Raw genomic sequence first — 22,303 nt, forward strand, 5'->3', positions numbered from 1 at the left:
CACTCATTGAAGCCAGATGCAGTAAGCCTCTGACAGTCTGAGAAGAGATGAAAGAGCTCGCTGTGAAAAGGATGCAGGGACATGCGTGATTGGGAATAACTAGATCCATTCTCTAAAGTAAACTATATTTTTTTTAGCAGTGTTTTAAAGTCAACACTGAATAAAAATGTACCTTATTTATGTTCTTAATGATGTTAAAAAGGTAGGGCTTGACCTATTTAAAGAAATAGTTAACCCAAAAATGAAATTTCTGTCCTTATTTTTCACCCACATGTTGTTCCAAACCTGTATGATATTCTTTCTTCTGTGAAACACAAATGGAGATGTTAGGCATTGAATATTGACTGTGGCTGTAAGCGCCTAACATTCTGCTAAACATCTGAAAATTTTGTCTGAAATTTATTAACGGCTTAATAACAAGACTGATAACAAGGAAGTACTTCAGCTGGCATTACCAATTGACATGCCTTGGTTTCTCTAACACATTCCATTGCATCCACCATTCCCCAGGTGGGTACCATCTTTCCTTCATTTCACCGCCTTCTTTTCCTCTGTTACTCAATTCCTCACCTTCATCCTTCACCTGTGATCTGTGGAGATCTCCTCCCTCCTTCGGCGTCTCGCACTCATCACAGCAGGATGGGCTTAAGTTGTTCTCTGTTTCATTCCCGCTTCAATCCTTCCACTCCCACTTCTCCCAGCCGCACATTGTGCACTGTTTAGCTCTAATTCGAAACGCCACTTTGAAGATCTGATGAACTTTTCAACCTAAACATTGTGTGTTTAATTGAGTTTAAGTTCTTGTTTTTGAATTGCTCTAGTGGAACAAAAATAATGAGACATTTGAGGGAGGTAAGGAGATCATTTTCAAATCATTTGCAACTAGATCGGTTTATTAAATCATCGTTTATTTAAATCAGTGGACAACCTATGTACATACGACTGTGTTTATAGTTGCAGATGGAGTGGACAGGGAATGGTCATGGTTGGTTGATACAAGGACTGTAAACAAAGTAACAACAAACAGCATAATCAATACCGCAGGCTAACAGCAGTCCGGTGTTGAAAGATTGAAAAATGCTGGGGAGCAGAGCAGTGATCAATGGAAACACTCTTCAATACTTGAACATTTCACATGCAGACTCTCTTTTTCATATTATTGTTGCTCATAATAAAAGGAATATTCCGGGTTCAATACAAGTTAAGCTTAATCGACAGCATTTGTGGCATAATGTTGAACAGAAAATTATTTCGACTCATCCCTCCTTTTCTTTAGAAAAAGCAAAAATGGAGGTAAAACAAAGTGAGGCACTTGCAATGGAAGTAAATAGGGCCAATTTTTGGAAGGTTTAAAAGGCAGAAATGTAAAGCCTTTAATTTGATATAATCACTTACATTTATTCTTCTGTTAAAGCTTGTGTATTATTTAAGCTGCTAAGCTGTTTAACCTCCTGAGACCCAAGTGTGACTGCTGTGCACATTTTCCATTCCCCTTTTTGATTTGTAACTAGTAGCCCCTAAGAAACATGCAAAAAAGATAAAATCGTTTTCCTAAAAATTGATGTCCACATATGTGGACAGCAGGATTAAGTTGTGAAATATTAAGTAATACCAAGCTATAAAAATTATTATTATTTATTATGAAATTGTTTATTATGTTTCTAGAAGTGTTGGTTATTTATGTTTTTGAGACGTTACAGACATTATATCAGAAATTAGCATAATTAATTCTGATACAAGTAATGGCCAGCATTATTCAATCACTGCCAACCATGTTTAAATAAAATTATACATTATATATTCTGAATCGAATTATTGATTACCATTGTCCCATGGCTGACAAACATGTTGAGTGGTCCAAACATCATCTGCAGACTGAAACTAAACTTTTGACCAGATGTAAGGAGTGAATGCACTATGCATCCATTGTTTCTCAATGAGATATTGCACAGTGAATTTACAGTGGGATATTTTAAGGAAAATGAGCCTATAGTCCACGTACGTGATCATTGTGTTTAACAGCGTGCCGTTATGGGATAAATCAATGAATCGGATTAAACTATAGAGTGTACTCTTTTGACTCAAACAGGTTTAAATGAAAAAAAAACTTAATGAAGTTTCTTACCAGATCAAAATAAAATCATGTTAACAACACACATATTGTTTACATCTTGTGCCTATGAGTAACAGTGAGTATTTACCGTTTACGGATTGGCCCCATTCACTTGCATTGAAAAGGAGGGACAAGTCAAAATAAATTTTTATGGTAATCAACATTATGCCACAAATGATGTCGATCAAGCTTAACTTGTAATGAACCTGGAATGTTCCTTTAAGGTAAGGGATTTGAACACACCCCTAATCTTACATTTTAAACTTAGGGGCATAATTTAGCCCACACAGTTTGTGCTACAGGCATGAATGATACCTTAAATCATGCTGCTTGCTGAGGAGAGGTGTGCTCTTAAATTTTCCAAAAAAGTAATTTTCCAATAAGTGATTGAACTTTTGAAATGGACGATACAATGGGTAAAAAATATCATACCATAGAATTACATCGAAGAAAGGACGCAAGCCATATCTAGGGACTAGAATATTATGGAGATTTAAGGGTGGGCTCTTTTGACTTGGGCCAGAATGCAACCACCTATCATCCACCCAGAGTACCCTAGAAAAACCACTCAGAACACCTTAGCAACTGCATAGAAATGCCCTGGCAACCACCCAGAACACCATGGAAGTGACTTTTGCACAGGAAAGTACCACTCGCATTTTCTTCCGAAAATGTAAACATCTAGTTATATTTGTAGCTACTCTGTGGGCTATCTTACAAAGACTATTTTGCTCATATATGTCAAAATGTCAAAGGAATTTTGTTGAAGGGCAGTTTTTCTAGATTTCTGTCACTCACCATTTACTACATTCTTGCCTTCAGCAGTCCTCTCATGTAACACAAAGAGGGGCCATCTGGCTTCAGCTTTGATAAAAATAAACAGCTGATGAGGCTGGTTTAGTTTTTGGATGTTCAGCAGCGGCATTAATGCCAAAAGAACACAGTGTCTACACCATTTCCTCTATAAGATAGTCAACAGTTTACATTTATTACGTTCAACTCTTTTGTGACAGTTGTTGTGATCTCGCAGTTTTTTAGCATCTTGTGCCATTGGGCAATGTTTCTTAAGATACCTTCAAGTTAAAAAAGACTTTAAAAAAAACTTTTCAAAACACCTGCATTCTGTTTCATTTTGTTGCAGAGTCTAGCTGTTTTTAAAAGCAAACAATGCATCCTGTGTGAACGGCTTCTAAGGGGCTTTTCCACTGCAAGGTACAGCTCGACTCGACTCTGCTCGCTTTTAGGGGGTTTCCACTGTGGATAGTACCTGGTACCTGGTACTTTTTTTAGTACCACCTCGGTTGAGGTTCCAAGCGAGCTGAGCCGATACTAAATGTGATGTCAGAATCCTGCAGATCACTGATTGATCAGAGAGAACCGTCACTACCAGCGTCACTGAATTTGCGACACGGGACATCAACCCGCTAGTTTTAAAGTTAGCAACAGCGATAACAATATCATTTGTTCACGCGACTTTCGAATTGTAAAAAGAAATGGCTGTGCGCAAAACCACGCCGTGGCCAATAAACGAGGTGCAGACGTTCCTCTCGTTAGCGACGAACGAAACAACACGAAACGAAAAAGTCTTTCAGGAAGTGTCTCAGCTGTTGGCCGCACACGGCTACCACCGGACCTACCAACAGTGTAAGGAAAAGTTAAAAAAACTTAAAAGTGACTACGGAACCATCAAGGACCACAACAGCCGGAGTGGTTCAAACAGAAGAAAGTGGAAGTGGTTCGACCAAATGGACCCTATCTATGGCAATAGACCGGCGAGCAATGGGAGGGAGAGTGCCCTGGACTTGGCCACGGCGTTGTTTGAGTCCACGATGGAGGATGGTACGTTTTGTTACGTTAACTCTATATTCTGCTTGAAAGCTTCACTTTATTTAGTTGACCAGCTACTGGAAAGCTTGCTTCTAAAACAACCAGGCCAATTTAACTGTTACATTCGTGTAAAATCACCATGCAACAACTGCTTTATGCAGCACAATGAGCTAGTAGCCAACAGCTAGCGGTCGTGTTATTGTTTATGGTCAGTAATGTTTGTGTCACATTTAAGATGATGTCATGGCAGTAGAGGCAGTGCAACTATGACGATCGGCCTATAATCCCACCCACGTTGAGGCGGCACTAAACTGCAGTGGAAAAGCAAGCTCAGAAAAGTAAAGCGAGCAGAGTCGAGTCGAGTCGAACCGTAACGTGCAGTGGAAAAGTGCCATAGGAGTGTCTTCAAATAACCAGATCCCAGGACTCTGCCATGGTTGCATCAGAGTTGGTGTGATGTCACCTAGATTAGAATGAAGTGGTACATCCCTCCCTGCTCTTCAATCAGTGTAATCCCCTTGCTTCACTCCCAGACACTTACATTAGTAATTCCTGCTCAATCTGAGCAAGCAGAAATCCTGAAATGAATCGAGAGAGACAAGGTGGATTAGCCAACCAAAATATAAGGTTAAACAGTGTTTATAATGGTTTGTTCTGCAGATATTTTTTACATTTTTATCTTCTAGTTATTCTACCAAAATATGTTTGTTTAAACATTTTGTACTTCAGTACTTTTATACTTGCTCAGTCAAAACTAGCATATGAAATAGGGCTGGGTGAAATAGCCAAAAAATATATCTCAATATTTTCAGCCTATTGCATCTCAATATTTATGTATTTGCTATGAAAATGTGCTTTTATTTCAATCTTTGGAATCACCAAACAGCTATTCAAATTACCTACAATTTCCAGTTTAGAGGTCATGTGTGAACACAACCCTTTTAAAAATACTGGTAAATTTTGCTCCGGCAATTTTCCTTAATGCGAAGTTGTATCATTACCTATAAATTTAATTATTGATGGTTTGTGAACAGCACATTTGGTACATTTACCAGTAAAGGCAACCCAACGAATTTCCTGTAATTTACCTGGTTGCATGTGTGAATGGGGCTATTGCTTCCAAGTAGATTCAAAATGTTCAAAAGGAATGAATGGACATCATGTTTCTGAATGTTTGTGGCATCCCCCATCAGACATTTTTGCATCAATTTCAATGCATTCACCTCTCCCTTTGGTGCAAATGATAGCACGTTGCGGAGGCAATCTCTCAGACCGGGTTCTGTATTAACCAGGGGCCTTTTTGCCCCTGCGTATGCACAAAATCGACAATGAAATGTGCGTACACAATTTCCTATGCACACATCAGGATTTATTAAAAATAAACATGGTGTAAATATGTGGCCATGGTCTGCATTTTCTTGACTGTCTCTTTTACTGGTGTTGGAATTGCCGGTTCCCACTGGTCAAGGAATTCGTACTCCGCTTTTCATATAACAATCCACATTTAGAATAAAAATTTCAGCACTCATATCAGAATTAACTGTTATACAGCTGATATTAGGCTATATTAATTTTACGTTACTAATTGAAAGGGAATTAAAAATATCCTGTAAAAAGGAAATAGAGTTGAAGTCAGACGTTTACATACACCTTAGCCAAATACATTTAAACTCAGTTTTTCACAATTCCTGACATTTAATCATACAAAACATTCCATGTCTTAGGTCAGTTAGGATCACTATTTTAAGAATGTGAAATGTCAGAATAATAGTAGAGAGAATTATATATTTCAGCTTTTATTTCTTTCATCACATTCCCAATGGGTCAGAAGTTTACATACAATTTGTTAGTATTTGGTAGCATTGCCTTTAAATTGTTTAACTTAGGTGAAATGTTTTGGGTAGCCTTCCACAAGCTACTCACAATAAGTTGCTGGAATTTTGGCCCATTCCTTCAGACAGAACTGGAGTCAGGTTTGTAGGCCTCCTTGCTTGCATATGCTTTTTCAGTTCTGCCCACAAATTTTCTATCAGATTGAGGTCAGGGCTTTGTGATGGCCACTCCAGTACCTTGACTTTGTTGTCCTTAAGCCATTTTGCCACAACTTTGGAGGTACAGTGCATCCAGAAAGTATTCAAAGCGCTTCACTTTTTCCACATTTTGTTATGTTACAGCCTTATTCCAAATGGATTAAATTCATTATTTTCCTCAAAATTCTACAAACAATACCCCATAATGACAACGTGAAAGAAGTTTGTTTGAAATCTTTGCAAATTTATTAAAAAAACAAAATGAAAAAAAAAAATCACGTACATAAGTATTCACAGCCTTTGCTCAATACTTTGTTGAAGCACCTTTGGCACCAATTACAGCCTCAAGTCTTTTTGAGTATGATGCTACAAGCTTGGCACACCTATTTTTGTGCAGTTTCTCCCATTCTTCTTTGCAGGACCTCTCAAGCTCCATCAGGTTGGATGGGGAGCGTCGGTGCACAGCCATTTTCAGATCTCTCCAGATGTTCAATCGAAAAGTCTGGGCTCTGGCTGGGCCACTCAAGGACATTCACAGAGTTGTCCCGGAGCCACTCCTTTGTTATCTTGGCTGTGTGCTTTGGGTCGTTGTCCTGTTGGAAGATGAAACTTCGCCCCAGTCTGAGGTCCAGAGCACTCTGGAGCAGGTTTTCATCAAGGATGTCTCTGTACATTGCTGCATTCATTTTTCCCTCAATACTGACTAGTCTCCCAGTTCCTGCCACTGAAAAACATCCCCACAGCATGATGCTGCCACCACCATGCTTCACTGTAGGGATGGTATTGGCCAGGTGATGAGCGGTGCCTGGTTTCCTCCTGACATGACGCTTGCCATTCAGGCCAAAGAGTTCAATCTTTGTTTCTCTTGGTCTGAGAGTCCATCAGGTGTCTTTTGGCAAACTCCAGGCAGGCTGTCATGTGCCTTTTACTGAGGAGTGGCTTCTGTCTGGCCATTCTACCATACAGGCTTGATTGGTGGAGTGCTGCAGAGATGGTTGTTCTTCTGGAAGGTTCTCCTCTCTTCACAGAGAAATGCTGGAGATCTGTCAGAGTGACCATCGGGTTCTTGGTCACCTCCCTGACTAAGGCCCTTCTCCCCTGATCGCTCAGTTTGGCCTGGCGGCCAGCTCTAGGAAGAGTCCTGGTGGTTCCAAACTTCTTCCATTTACGGATGATGGAGGCCACTGTGCTCATTGGGACCTTCAATGCTGCAGAAATTTTTCTGTACCCTTCCCCAGATCTGTGCCTCGATACAATCCTGTCTCGGAGGTCTATAGACAATTCCTTGGACTTCATGGCTTGGTTTGTGCTCTGACATGCACTGTTAACTGTGGGACCTTATATAGACAGGTGTGTGCCTTTCCAAATCATGTCCAATCAACTGAATTTACCACAGGTGGACTCCAATCAAGTTGTAGAAACATCTCAAGGATGATCAGTGGAAACAGGATGCACCTGAGCTCAATTTTGAGTGTCATGGCAAAGGCTGTGAATAATGTACATGTGATTTTTGTCGTTTTTTATTTTTAATAAATTTGCAAAGATTTCAAACAAACTTCTTTCACGTTGTCTTTATGGGGTATTGTTTGTAGAATTTTGAGGAAAATAATGAATTTAATCCATTTTGGAATAAGGCTGTAACATAACAAAATGTGGAAAAAGTGAAGCGCTGTAAATACTTTCCGGATGTACTGTATGCTTGGGGTATTTGTCCATTTGGAAGACCCATTTGCGACTGAGCTTTAACTTCATGGCTGATGTCTTGAGATGTTGCTTCAGTATATCCACATCAATTTCCTTCCTCGTGATGCCATCTATTTTGTGAAGTGCACCTGTCCCTCCTGCAGCAAAACACCCCCACAACATGATGCTGCCACCCCCATGCTTCACGGTTGGGATGGTGTTCTTCGGCCTGCAAGCCTCACCCTTTGTCCTCCAAACATAACGATGGTAACATAACATTATGGCCAAAAAGTTCCATTTTTGTTTCATCAGACTAGAGGAAATTTCTCCAAAAAGTAAGATCTTTGTCCCCATGTGCACTTGCAAACTGTAGTCTGGCTTTTTTATGGTGGTTTTGGAGCATTGGCTTCTTCCTTGCTGAGCAGCCTTTCAGGTTATGTCGATATAGGACTCGTTTGTACTGTGGATAATCTATATCAGATTGTGAAGATGCTGGAGGAAACAGGTAGACAGGTATTTAACCTGTCTACCTGTTTCCTCCAGCATCTTCACAAGGTCCTTTGCTGTTGTTCTTGGATTGATTTGCACTTTTCACACCAAACTACGTTCATCTCTAGGAGACAGAATGCGTCTCCTTCCTGAGCAGTATGATGGCTGCGTGGTCCCATGGTGTTTATACTTGCGTACTATTGTTTGTACAGATGAACGTGGTACCTTCAGGCATTTTGAAGTTGTTCCCAAGGATGAACCAGACTTATGGAGTTCCACAATTTTTTTTCTGAGGTCTTGGCTGATTTCTTTAGATTTTCCCATGATGTCAAGCAAAGAGGCACTGAGTTTGAAGGTAGGCCTTAAAATACATCAACAGGTACACCTCCAATTCAGTACACATCCTATCAGAAGCTAATTGTCTTAAGGCTTGACATTATTTTCTGGAATTTTCCAAGCTGCTTAAAGCCACAGTTAACTTGTATGTATTTAAACTTCTGACCCACTGGAATTGTGATATAGTCAATTAAAAGTGAAACAATCTGTAAACCATTGTTGGAAAAATGACTCGTGTCATGCACAAAGTAGATGTCCTAAACGACTTGCCAGAACTATAGTTTGCTAATATTAAATCTGTGGAGTGGTTAAAAAATGAGTTTTAATGACTTCAACCTAAGTGTATGTAAACTTCTGACTTCAGATGTATTGGTAATGGATCCAATGCTTATGGAAGACTTTCACGTCGCATCATACAGAGAGAACATACCTTTAAAGACAGCAAGGATTTCTTGAATTGTGATATTTTCGATTCCCAAAGGCCACCTGCTTTAAATGGTGTTCTATTACAGAAATCAAGTTTTGAGGTAAAAGACAACATTCAAATAAATACTTCAATTGTACAGAGTGATTATCTGAGTTACCGTACCGTCTGTCAACTCGAACCAGTCTGGCCATTCTTCGTTGACCTCTCTCATCAACAAGGCTTTCCTTCCACAGAACTGCTGCTCACTGGATGTTTTTTGTTTTTGGCACCATTCTGAGTAAACTCTAGAGACTGTTGTGCTTGAAAATCCCAGAAGATCAAAAGTTACAGAAATATTCAAACCAGCCTGTCTGGCACCAACAATCATGCCACGGTCAAGATCACATTTTCCCCATTCTGATGGTTAATGTGAAAATTAACTGAAGTTCCTGACCTGTATCTGCATAATTTTATGCATTACACTGCTGCCACATGATTCACTGATTAGATAATCACATTAATAAGTAGGTGTACAAGTGTTCCTAATAATGTGCTCAGTGAGTGTATGTAGATGAGGTTATGCATAGTAAAAACAGGCGTTGTAAGCTACATACCGATATATGGTTATTTAGGGGAGGGGACAGGGTGGGGAATAAATCATGTGCTTTTATCTTCCGCTAACTAGAATTCATAAAGTGAACTTTGCGCAGGTGCACGTATAGTAAAATTAAAACTTTTGTGCGTACTCAAAATCTGACTTTTGTGCATACACTCTTTTAGGATGAAATCTACTTCAAGTTTTATACAAGAGGCCCCAGGAAGTAATTGTGTTTACTTAAACAATGGTGAGCATTTTTCGAAAGTTTAATTTTCGCTCTAAAATTATTATTATTAGTTTTTTTTCAACTGATGGTTAGGTTTAGGGTTGGGGTTTTGGTTGGTATAGAGTTAAGAAATTATGCATTCCTGTTGACTGTACTACATCACATAAAACTCACATCACATACAAGACTGCAAAACTAGTCCAATGACTATGTGTTTACAAAATTTATTAATGGCAAAATAAAAAAAAATAAATTGCATTAAAATCATTGCAATATTCACAATGTTGCCTAATTTTGTATAGCCAGCAAAATCATCTGAATATCATATGCTACTTATTGCCTAGCTCTAAATTGAAAAATAAATGTAGAACTTGTATTTGAGCCTCCATTCTCAGCAGATCTTTTTCTATGCTCTCAGACCTCAGAGACTAATTTGTGCTTCTCACAGCTTTGGGTTCAGGTTCAGTTTTTTTTTTTTTTTTTTTTTTTGCTTGCAAACTGGTGCATTGGTGCTGGTATGTCATCCAGCTGTCACTCTAAAACATTGAAAAATTTGAACAAACCTGAATTTGAATAAGTCCGCATTTGATCAAAAACTCTTCCCTCTGCACACATTATTGAGGGCGGCTGCTTTAGTCTTGTCGTGAGTTGATGAAGAAAGAGAATCAGATGAAGGGTGAGGCAAAATGAGACACCATGTTTAAGTCTACAGCTGGCTTTTATAACAAAGAAACTCAAGTGCAGTATCAAAGTTTTCTCTCTTCTGCAAAAGCCAGTTAAAATTTCAAAATAGACCCCAAATATTACTCTTCCATCATAATACATTATGAAGAAATAAAGTCATACAGTTTTGGAATGACATAAGAATAAGTATCTTAAGCTTTACTGTTTTTTAAGGTTGGTAGAGTATTGCATTACATTAATTGTGTAACTTGTGGTCTAAAGTCAGCAAGCCTAGTCTGCCGCTCTGTGAACAGTCCAGTGCTTGGCAAATGAAACACCACAATGACAACAAGAAAACAACTTTGGCGTGAGAACTTGGCTACCACCAACCAGATGTCTCATTGGTAACTTTTGAAACCTCTTTCTTAAATGCTGAAAGCCAGTTGGATCATAAGGCCTCTTTATCACAGTTAACATCTGTACTGAACAATATGATAAAGTGAGATTGTACCCGTCTGCTCAGTGAGACACGTGTGTCCTCTGAGCTTGCCTCAGGTCTCTTGTTGAAATGTTTGACAGGTGCCACAGACTCTATTCCTGTCACTGTTCCAGGAGCAGTCATGTTCCAAGTTGACCCTACAGTGGTCTTTCCTTGTGCCACTCTATGCCAGCTGGGACCTGTTCATTTCTACTGTGCCTTTATTTTTTCTTAATGGTGCTAGACAGAAGTTCAGCTTACCAGGGTCATCTCTTTCCAGGGTCGTCTTCTGCCAAGCTTGTTACTGTAGCTGTGGTTTTTCTAGTAGGTACACTGCTATACAAAGTCTTGAAGCAGTAACTATGCCAACACTGAAACTGCAATTGTGGATTTTGTTGTTACTGCAGTTCAGTCATGACAACTCTCTGAATAAATTTAAGGTGTTATAATGGATATGACAAGTTGGTAGGTTGGGTCTTGGCGGATAAGATCTGGTTACGCTGTTGCTGTGGCGCAAGTACGAAGACTTCTAACTACTGCTAGAACGTACACAGAGATGCTGTGTTGAGCATGTAAGACAAATACAATTCCTTTGAAGCAGATCTAGACCGTGGTGCTGGGGAGGAGGAGGGTGTGTTACACAAAGAGAGAGTATGGAATTTGATTGGCTAACAGATTACATGTCAAAGGACCTATCAGCTTGTGCCATGTAGAGTTTCATGACTAAAATAAGATAATTTTTTACACTCTGTTTTGTCTAAATCTGAGCATATTTGAGCCAAACCTGCCTGTCACAGAACAGATCATAGTGTAAGAGACCTAATATTGGTTAAAATTAAATTGACAAAATATGCAGTTACTGCGTTTTGCCTTTGTACAACAGTAGGAACAACAAAAATGGGTGATTTGTGGGTCAGTGGTTTGATGAGGAGGGGTTTGGTTTGATCCAAAGATTATGTACCTCTTAAACTCTAGGAAGTAGATGCTTCGCATCAAGCACACTCAATACCAAACTGAATTGTTTATAAAAACTGAAATTCCATTGATACACAGTATTGTAATGTCACAGCACACCATTTACAATCTGTATTTACATGGGCAGCATTGACGAATTAGTGGCCGAACCTTACAGTCGATGCATGAACATTCAAGAATTTATTTATTTTTATTATTATATTTTGTGCATTACAAATGTTTTCGACACTATTTTCTTCTCTTCTCACTATGGTATGAAATATATTTGTACATGTAGAAATGAACATTAACCAAGAATAATAAATCTATTGTTTATTGTAAGTTCATGTTAACTAATGTTAACGAATACAATCTTTTTATGTGTTATCAATATATTTTAAATATTAGAACTTATTACACTGCTCTCAACTCAAATTAATATTTCATGTCCATTTATTTATTTATTTGGTAAGAAGTCATGTAATAAGTGGGATAATGAGCAGTCAGTTCATTATCGCAAAATAAACCCATTCAGGGTGATGCAGTACAAGACCTGTCAGGATTTGTGCGATAATGACCGTCTGACTGTACATTATCCCTTAAATATTACACTTAATATATCTCAGTTTCCATTGTTACCGTAGGTACACCTGTGTAATACAGATCAGGGCACTATTTTGCTTTCGGAACTGCCTGAATTCCTCTTGGCAAGGATTCAGCAAATCCATGCTGGAAGATTTTCTTATGGGTTTTGGGCCAGGTTGACTCAATACAATCTTGCATCCTCTGCCGATTTACAGTCTACACATTTGCACTGCACAGTGCATACCTCCCATTTCAGCTCACCCCAAAGGTGATCAATTGGATTGAGATCAGAGGATTGTGTAGCCATTGGAGTAAACTTAAGTCACAAGCTATTCCCACAATAGAATAAGGTGAAGATGATAAATGCTTTGTGACACGGTGCATTTTCCCACTGGAAGTAGGCTATTCAATTGAAATGGGTAGACTGTGGCTTTATAGGGGTACAGATGGTCAGTAACAAAGCTTGAACACTGTTGCATCTAAATGGAGCACGGTTTGTATTAAAGGGGCCTAAAGTGTGCCAAGTAAACAATTTTTGCACTTGACATAAGGCAGGATGATTTAAGTGAATTACATTTTTGTAGCTCAACACCATTGAGATTTGGAGATGCCTCTCTGCACAGCACTTTTGTAAAGAGTAAGTTATAATGCCAACTTGAGTGACACCTTCCTAGAGCAATTCTCTTTAACAAGCTGTTTTTAGTTACAGTACTTATCATCATTTATGTTATGCTGTAAGCAGTACTGCAAAATCAATCATAGCATAGTCAAAGTATTTTACATCACATTTCTTCCCTATTCAGTTTGCTCGAAACATGTCTTGACCTTGTCTGCATGCTGATGGGGCTTTTTACTGTTTATACAAATATAATGTGCACTACAACTATATTATCCACAGCTACATATTGTACAGAGGCTCCAAAAAGATGTGTATGACTTTCTTTCTTCTGCAGAACACTAACAAAGATTTTTAGAATATTTCAACTCTGTAGGTCCTTTCAGTGTAAGTGAATGGTGACCAGACATTTGAAGCTCAAAAAATCTGTGTTTTCAGAAGCTATATAATAGGTGTGGGTAAGAAACAGATCAATATTTAAGTCCTTTTTTATTATAAATCTCCACTTTCCTTTTCACATTCTGAAAGTGGAGATTAGTAAAAAGGATTTAAATATTCATCTGTTTCTCACCCAAAGTGATTGCATTGCTTTAGAAGACATGAAATTAATTACTTTTATGCTGCCTTTATGTGATTTTTTTGAGCTTCAAAGGTCTGGTCACCATTCACTTGCATTGAAAGGACTTACAGAGCTGAAATATTCTTCTAAAAATCTTCATTTGTGTTCAGCAGAAGAATGAAACTCTTACACATCTGTGATGGCATGAAATTGAGTAAACGATGAGATAATTTTCATTTTTGGGTGAACTATCCCTTTAAGCTACTCTATAAAATATATGAATGTCATTGCATTAGATACAAAAACATGGGGGATCTGTAAACAAATTATGCTAGACCATTTCTTAAAACTAACTTAATCTTCCTGAGACACTTTGGCAATTACTTTTAACTAACTGGTTTCAAGGTGATTTTTAGTGGATGTATGAATTAAGTTCCCCTCAATTTCACACAGGTATCCTTGCAGAGTAACCACAGGTGTGGTTTATCACATTAACTATTAACTTTAACATGTTCCACTACGTTTGACCACCAGAAAGTGTCCAAATACTCTTTGTGGCCACTGTGCACTAAATAATGTTTTCATTACTATGTAGATGACTGACTAGTTAAGTCCGTGGCATTGCTATTTGTAGCTAGTGACTCCCCAACACTCTATATCTGTGATGTAACCGCTCTGAAAATATTTATTTCCATTTTTATCACAGAAACTTAAACAGAAGAATCAACAGCTGAAGATGATTATGGACCAGCTCAGAAATCTCATCTGGGAGATAAACTCCATGCTGGCGGTCAGGAGCTGAAACGCACACAATTATAGAAGTGATACACACTGTCACACATATATAAGATACACACTGTCACACTGAGGATGCAGGAAAGAGTGGCGAGGCAAAAAATTGAGAGAAGGTAGAAAGCGAAAAGACTGAACTTAAGAAATTCTGCTATGCTCATAATGCACGCTTGAAAAGCCATTCAGTTCTGCTGCCTTGGATTCAATTTTCAACATGATGAACATTAGGAGGTCTGAGCAGTCTGCTCATTCACTCTGATACTTTTTAAAATGAACCTTTTACTCAAGTATATTCTTGATATTTTTATGTGCGATTCCTATTTACTTCTAAAGGGATAGTTCACCCAAAATGAAAATCCTGTCATAATTTACTCACCCTCATGTCTTTTGAAACCCATGTGATTTTCTTTCTTCCATGGAACACATAAATGCTATTTACAGCAGAATGTCCAAGCTGCTCTTTTCTATACAATGAAAGTGAATGCTGACCATGGCTAATTTTCAGTAAGTAAAGACATTTCAGTCTGTTCCTCACCTAAAGCTATCATATGACTTCAGAAGACATGAAAAATAGTGTATTATATATTTTGTATCCTTTTTGGAGCCTTACAATCAAAATTGTCATTTTCGAGAGAACTATCCCTTTAAGTTATATATTTTACAGTATTATTATTATAGAAAAATATATATACTCTAAAGTTATTGATATTGCAGATTAGTGTGGTGTTAATACAGTATAAAGCTTTTATCAGTGCTTGACCTGACTGCTTCCTTTTTTATTAACACACATTTCCATAGCGTTTTATAAGTCTTGTTTCATGAGCATCTGCATCTGGTTTAACACAAAAGTGCCAAAAAAACAGGAAAATAAAATAAAAATAAAAACCTTGATCATGGTCATTACATAGCTGAGCTTCCCATCTTTTTCCCCTAGTTGGTCTTCACGAATTCAAAAATGTACACAAAAGAATGACAAGCACAGCAGTGTATTGCCGCCTCTTGTTACAATAAATGCACAATCAATATTGCTGAATAGTAGGATAGTAGAGTTCAATACAGCCCACATTATTCCTAATCACTCTTGTCACCTCTTTATGACTATATTCATGGGAAAAATGCAACATGAGTCACGTCTTTATAGCATCAAATATGACTTTATTCATTTTCTTATAAATCATTCATACAAAATTGGCATTTCGCAATTTCTTTATTACCTCTATAAAAAGTCATCTGTTAATTACAGGGAGGGGTCAGGACAGGAGGGAGCAAAACAAATAGCTCTGAACAAAAAAATCTGTATTTTCTCATAAATAGTCTAAAGTGGTCATGCAAGTCTGGTTAACAGCCTAATCCGTGAAATAGAGTTGAATGTTTAACGAATGGTATGAAACTTTAGTGTACGGCAAAGTTGGCATCTGGCAGATGACATTTTTATTATACTAAAGATTTTGCCCCTTCTGTCAGTCGGAGTCATAAACTCACAAATCAACTGACTCAAGGCACAATCAGGGACACATCAGTAAGTATTCCAACCAACAATGAAGTGTTTGAGCATTGTTCCATATTGCTTATTGCTAATCACAGAAGATCATGTAAGTTGCTTGAAGTTAAAACAGACACAAATGTGTTGAGTCATAGATGGCCTGCTTGAATGTATGTATAATTTTACATGTTAGCTTTGAGACTGGCTGATCTTGTTGCACCTTACTAAACGAGAAAGACAAACAGATACAGGATGAAGATATAACCAGTATAAACCATAAAAGAATCCATTTATTAAAGACATAATGGTACAGTTGCATGACTTTAAATTTGGCAAGATTCTTTGGTGATCTTGCAAGTGTGTAGTGGTAGCAGCAGCATTCAACAGATGCCAACTGAAAATGAATGGCTTTGTCAAGTCACACTGGGTAATAAAAAAATAAAATAACACTGGCATCGTTTTACAATGCAAACACCCATCAGTTTGTGTTGTCTGTACACATACTACACATTGACAAAGGCCATAGGCAGATCCAGACAGTGTTGGACATATCACATGCCCTGATGACAGTGTTTGCAAGGGCATGGTGACTGGGTAATCAAAATTAGATATGCAGTTAAAAATGATCTTCAGGTTCGGACACGCTATTCTGTATATAATTGTGTGAATTTATTTGTATGGACATAAATATAAATTATGTACAGCGACAGGTCACGGTTTTGAAGTCTAGGATTTGGCCAATAAAATTGTGCGAGGCCAGAAGTAAATTCTGTGATATGAGATTATAACAACAATCATAGATATATGCTTGATATAAAATTGTAATTAAATTAACTTAGCCAGAGGTGGGCCACTTGTTAAAACTAACGAAAAACCATACAAACATTGTTTAAATTCAAGTAGTTTAGTCTATAACAAATGAACATTTTATTTGACTGTTATAGTAGTAGCTTTAAGGGACTTGAATTTGTGTTTTTAAATTTGATCTTATGTTTACTTGTCTAACAAGATTCACATATAAACATCTACTAAATTTTGTCAAGATTCAAATGCTTACATTTAAATTAGACCACTCAGATTTCCTGTTAATTTAGCAATAGATGTCAGTTGTGACCTTGTGAAATATTGTAAGCCTTACTGTAGAACATTTCTTATACATTTGAAGCATGAGTTAATGATGTCAAATAGCTTATTAAAATATTAAAGAGTTCACCCAAAAATGTTATTTATATCATCTTCATGTTTTTCCAAACCTGTATGACTGACTTTCTTCCATAGAACACTAAAATAAATGTTAGGCAAAATGTTAGCCTTAAAGGGTCAGTTCACTTAAAAATGAATATTCTCTCATCATTTATTCACTCATGCCATCCCAGATGTGTATGACAAACAACGATTATAAGAAGAACGCCTCAGCTCTGAAGGTCCATATAATGCAAATAAATGGTGACCAGAACTTTGAAGCTCCAAAAAGCACTTAAAGGCCACATAAAATTAATCCATACGACTCTAGTGGTTAAATCCATGTCTTCTGAAATGATATAAGTGTGGGTGAGAAACAGATCAATATTTAAGTCCTTTTTTACTATAAATCTCCACTTTCACATTCCCTTTTATATTCTTTCACATTTGAAAGTGAAAGTGGAGATTTATGGTAAAACAATTGATTTAATTCAAGACTTAAATATTGATCTGTTCTCACCCACGCCGATCATTTCACTTCTGAAGATATGGATTAAACCACCAGAGTCATATGGATTACTTTTATGGGGCCTTTGTGATTTTTGGAGCTTCAAAAGTCTGGTCACCATTCACTTGCATGGTAAGGACCAACAAAGCTGAGCTATTCTTCTAAAAATCTTTGTTTGTGTTCTGCAGAAGAAAGTAAGTCATACACATCTGAGATAGCATGAGGGTGACTAAATGATCATAGAATTTTTATTTTTGGGTGAACTCTCCCTTTAAGACATTTGTCAAATAATATACGACTAAATTGAAGTCTGCAACTTGGGTTCTAAACCACATTAAATGTCAGATATGTGTTTTGATTTCAGCGCAGGTTGACCGTGACCACATAGAAAAAAAACAACAACATTGTAGTGTACAATGACATGTCAAAGCATCAATTGTATTCTGATACATTATGCGAAGGAAAATGCAATAGAAAAAAAATAAAGGCTTTGGCTCACAGCTGGAACATTTTAAGTCCAGTCACCTTCACAAAAGGCCACTAAAGCACGGCACTCCTTCAAGTCATCAGACATTCAAGTACCTGTGAGCAGAGACTGACAAAACGCTCCACTCTTTAAAAACACATTTGCTCTGGAAAATGCAGGGAACAACACTGGAGGGGCCCCAATGTCTCGAGCGCCATTTCCTTGATATAAAAATCAATGAGAATAGATGTGCATTTCAATGTAAAGGAAGCATACACTCGTCACTTTCTAGGTAAAACAGGGACATACATTTGCTGAGTGTAGGTTTGTGGTGGAGTAAGCTTTATATGTTTAAAATAAGAGGCCAGCCAACAAAAAGGGGGGGGGTGGGGGGAAATGAGGCAGTGCCATTGAACTTTGATGGACAGCTCATTCTTCACAGGGACGGGGGAGATAAAGGAGGCAAGAGACGACTCACTTAAATTAGGAGCATAAGTCCTTACGATGCACCCTGTCATGCTGGAATGTCAAAAGCTACTTTACAAATTCAGACCTTACTGAAGTGGCTGTTTTCTCACCTAAACAGATGGCGTTCCTGCAAAGTAAGCTCTGCAGGCACTGCCTTTGTTTTACTGCTAAATTTTGCTTGACTAAGACAAACATTTTCCCAGGCCTGGCTGTTTAATAACTCAAGGATTTAGGGAATTCTAATTAATTGTGTTTTTTTGTAGGATGGATGTGCATGAACTATGTTGGGATGGTTTCACATGCCATTTAAAAGGCAACTAATGATTCTTGGCACCATTTAAAATAAGAAAAATAAAATACTGAAGGGTTTTTAATGTGGTTCTGCCACTAATAAAAGGGATTGCAGCAGTTTTGAATGCAGTGTTATGGCCGTTTTTGCACATTAGTGAAGTCTTTTTCATGTGTTGGTAACAAATGATATTATGATGAAGCCAAACAACTTTTGTGACTTTGAAAATCAAAACAAGATTACCTAAAAACCCTAATACCTCAAAAACTTGGAAATCATTTAAAGGGACAGTCAGACATTCTGTCATCATTTATGTATCCTTATGTTGTTTCAAACCTGACTTCTGTTGAACACAAAAGGAGAAGTTTGGCAGAATGTGAACCTAATTATTTTCCATACAATGAAAGCAAATAGTGACTGAGGCTAACTTTCTTCCTAACATTTCCTGTTGTGTTCAATGAAAGAAATACTGGTTTGGAACAACATTAGGGTTTAACTTTATGAAATAACGGTTCAATCTCCTCAAGATCCCGGAAAGCATAGAACTAGAGAACATGCCGGATCAGGAAAAATAAATGGATCCAGATGTGTCATGGTGAAGATGAAGTGCTAACACGATGATGTGTCCCTCCTGTTGTCCAACAACATGCTTGTGTGCTGGGAAAGATCAGTCATCTGTGGCATTCATTACCAAACCCGAAACAAAAAACAAAACAAAAAATATCCCATAGAGTCTTGTAGTTAAAAGTGTGTAATGTATGTTTAAAGGTCCACACAGGCCGTCACATTCTGGTGTCTTTGTCCTTTGCTGTGTGCTCAAGGGAATATAGAGCCAGATCTCTGACCACTGTGGTCCTCCTCTGCTCTAGAGAGTCTCTCGCAGCCCCCTGTTGAATGTCCAACAAGGGGCTCCAGTCTGGTCAGAGGCGCTCTATCTCTCTGTATTTCTTGCGGAGGATGGAGACCTGGTCCTTGAACAGAACAGGGTCCAGTCTCATTTGGGAGTGGACCAGAGGCATGCCACCAAACCAGCTGGCAAACTTGTTCATGCAGGTCTGACGCTGGGCAAAGTGGTCCGGGTCTGCCCAGCGTGAGGCTCGAGATGACTAAGAGGAACAGATACAAAATGTTATACAGTATTCTTGAGCATCATGTAGGCAAATTACATTGAGTCAGCCGTAAAGTTAAAATTGCAATGTGTATTTCTCATGAAAGAGAAAACTGTTGTAGCATCTAAAGAGGCGTTCCAGGGTTATCATCTAAAATGTTAAAGGGATAGTTCACCCAAAAATGGAAACTCTCGCATCATTTACTAAACTTCATGCCATCCCTGATGTGTATGACTTTCTTCTGCAGAACACAAACCAAGATTTTTAGAAAAATATCTCAGCTCTGTAGGTCCATACAATGCAAGTGAATAATGGCCAAAACTTTGAAGCTCAAAAAAGCACATAAGGGCAGCATAAAAGTAATCCATATCACTCCGGTGGTTAAATCCATATCTTCAGAAGCGATATAAGTGTGGTTGAGAAACAGATCAATAAGTCCTTTTTAGACATAGATTCTCCTCCCTGCCCAGTAGATGGCGATATGCACAAAGAATGTAAAAGTGAAAGTGGAGATTTAGAGTAAAAAATTACTTAAATATTTATCTGTTTCTCACCCACACTTATCATATTGCTTCAAAAGACATGGATTTAACCACTGAAGTAATATGGATTACTTTTATGCTGTCTTTATATGCTTTTTGGACCTTCAAAGTTCTGTCCACCATTCACTTGCATTGTGTGGATCTACAGAACTGAAATGTTCTTCTAAAAATTTTCATTTGTGTTCAGCAGAAGAAAGTTATACACATCTGAGATGGCATGAGGGTGAATAAATGATGAGAGATTTTTATATTTTTGAGTGAAATATCCCTTTAACTGAAATAAGAATAAAACCCAACATAACTGAAACATGCATGTTCTTGACTTTTTCATGACCTTTCCAGTCATTTGTGATTACTGGATAAGGATTTTTAAAACTCATTTTGAATCAGATTGATGCGCAAATGAATTATTTTTACCAATTTGTGAACCAATTTGACCGATTCATTGAAAAGAACCAACTCAAAAAGAAAAAAGAGCTACACATCCACGATCCATACACCATCTGATTTTGTTGGATATAGCAGTCAACCTTCAGCAATTCAATCCCTGTCAGTGTGAATGCCTTAAGTCTTGTTTTTTCACATACCTGGCCCATCATGGTCTCCTTGTACTGCTTTTTCTGCGTGACCTTGATGGGTGGCAGTTTGGTGACAGCGGACACCAGGAAGTTGATGAGGATGTCCTCACAGTTGGCCAGCTGGTCCACCATGCTCTTCAGGCTATTTGGCAGGAAGTGGGTGTACAGGAAGTGGTAATATCTGGAGAAGAGGAGGGAATGGAGGGCATGTTGGTTTTTGTTCAGCTTTAGAGACAACCAAATCATAACTTCAAAGCATCAATAGGTCAGTGGATGTGTAATTAATAGGGCTTGGTAAACATTATTGATTTCTTATTCATTTGAACAATTCAATGTCGATTCAATATTGATCTTTTCAATTGCCCTTTGCTAAACATTATTTATAGTATGCCTCTTGTCCTTCTGATTCATCCTTGTTCAGGATGAATTTTCTTATTATGGAAACTCAGTTTACCAAATCACAATCCTTTGAACGAATCAATGAACTAAAGCAGAAGCTAGCCATTTGAAGCCAGCACCACCAAGCCTAAAGGCAGTGAACTATTTTACAGAATCAACATCGAATCAAAACTGAGATGTACTGAGACATTGTGGACAGGAAATCTGTGCATATACCCAGCCCAAATAATTACACTTCAGATTCAGTAATAGCCTAAACAGAATACAGTTTTTATAGTGATTTATAAAGGTTGGAGGCAAAAAAACATTTCTGGCAGTAGATTCACAAGAAATACAACTAAAGTGACCCATTATCTTGTACTTTTATTGTCCATTTTTCCCTTAAAGTTTTCTCAGAAAAGCAAAGAGAAGACAAAGTGATTTATCATCTTTTAGCTGTCTATACATCAGTGCACAAGTGCTGCTAAATACCTGTGGTAAATGGCAGCTCCGGTGAGAACCATGGAATAGTCATTGGTCCATTTGGAAGTGTAGCCCCAACGCTCCTTATTATTGTCCCAGAAATGACTGCGGGCTGGATATCCCACAATTCTCTCTGGGAAACTCTGCCACACTGTAAAGGCAAAGTCCACCTGCAACATAGAACTCGAGTTAGAAGCCAGTTATTCAAAACCAGATAAAAAGATTTAAAAGAAAGAACAAAGAATCGAGTTTTCTCCTAACAACATCCAGACAAACATCCGTATACACACACACACACACACACACACAAAAAGGATATAAACTCACACACACAAACACGCTTTCAAAGCCACCGCTGTAAGATGCCCTCCTTTTTTTAAGATCAAAGCGTTTAAACAAATAATTACTGAAACGCATCAAAAGTGTCAGAGGCAGAACCTCAGCTGGATTTGAAGTCAGCAG

The 22,303-nt window shown here is 37.9% G+C and overlaps 2 protein-coding genes across 3 annotated transcripts in view; one reads left to right on the forward strand and one right to left on the reverse strand.

Moving 5' to 3' along the window:
• med30 (mediator complex subunit 30) overlaps nucleotides 1-22,303 on the forward strand; it is a 38,505-nt gene that overhangs the window by 15,247 nt on the left and 955 nt on the right. The window contains exon 5 of one of the 2 annotated variants that reach the window (XM_051671622.1): nucleotides 14,270-15,114. The exons of the other annotated variant lie outside the window; for it this stretch is intronic. Coding sequence (XP_051527582.1) covers nucleotides 14,270-14,365 — 96 coding nt within the window. The 3' untranslated portion in view covers nucleotides 14,366-15,114. Of the gene's footprint in view, nucleotides 1-14,269; nucleotides 15,115-22,303 lie in introns of those variants that run through there. 2 annotated transcript variants of the gene reach the window in all.
• LOC127425512 (exostosin-1b) overlaps nucleotides 15,267-22,303 on the reverse strand; it is a 128,618-nt gene continuing 121,581 nt past the window's right edge. The window contains exons 9-11 of the mRNA XM_051671589.1: nucleotides 21,851-22,011; nucleotides 20,990-21,161; nucleotides 15,267-19,857 (exon numbers count right to left, since the gene is read on the reverse strand). Coding sequence (XP_051527549.1) covers nucleotides 19,672-19,857; nucleotides 20,990-21,161; nucleotides 21,851-22,011 — 519 coding nt within the window. The 3' untranslated portion in view covers nucleotides 15,267-19,671. The remainder of the gene's footprint in view (nucleotides 19,858-20,989; nucleotides 21,162-21,850; nucleotides 22,012-22,303) is intronic.

The sequence above is a fragment of the Myxocyprinus asiaticus genome, chromosome 34 (assembly GCF_019703515.2).
Source record: "Myxocyprinus asiaticus isolate MX2 ecotype Aquarium Trade chromosome 34, UBuf_Myxa_2, whole genome shotgun sequence".
In the NCBI taxonomy this organism is placed as follows: domain Eukaryota; kingdom Metazoa; phylum Chordata; class Actinopteri; order Cypriniformes; family Catostomidae; genus Myxocyprinus; species Myxocyprinus asiaticus.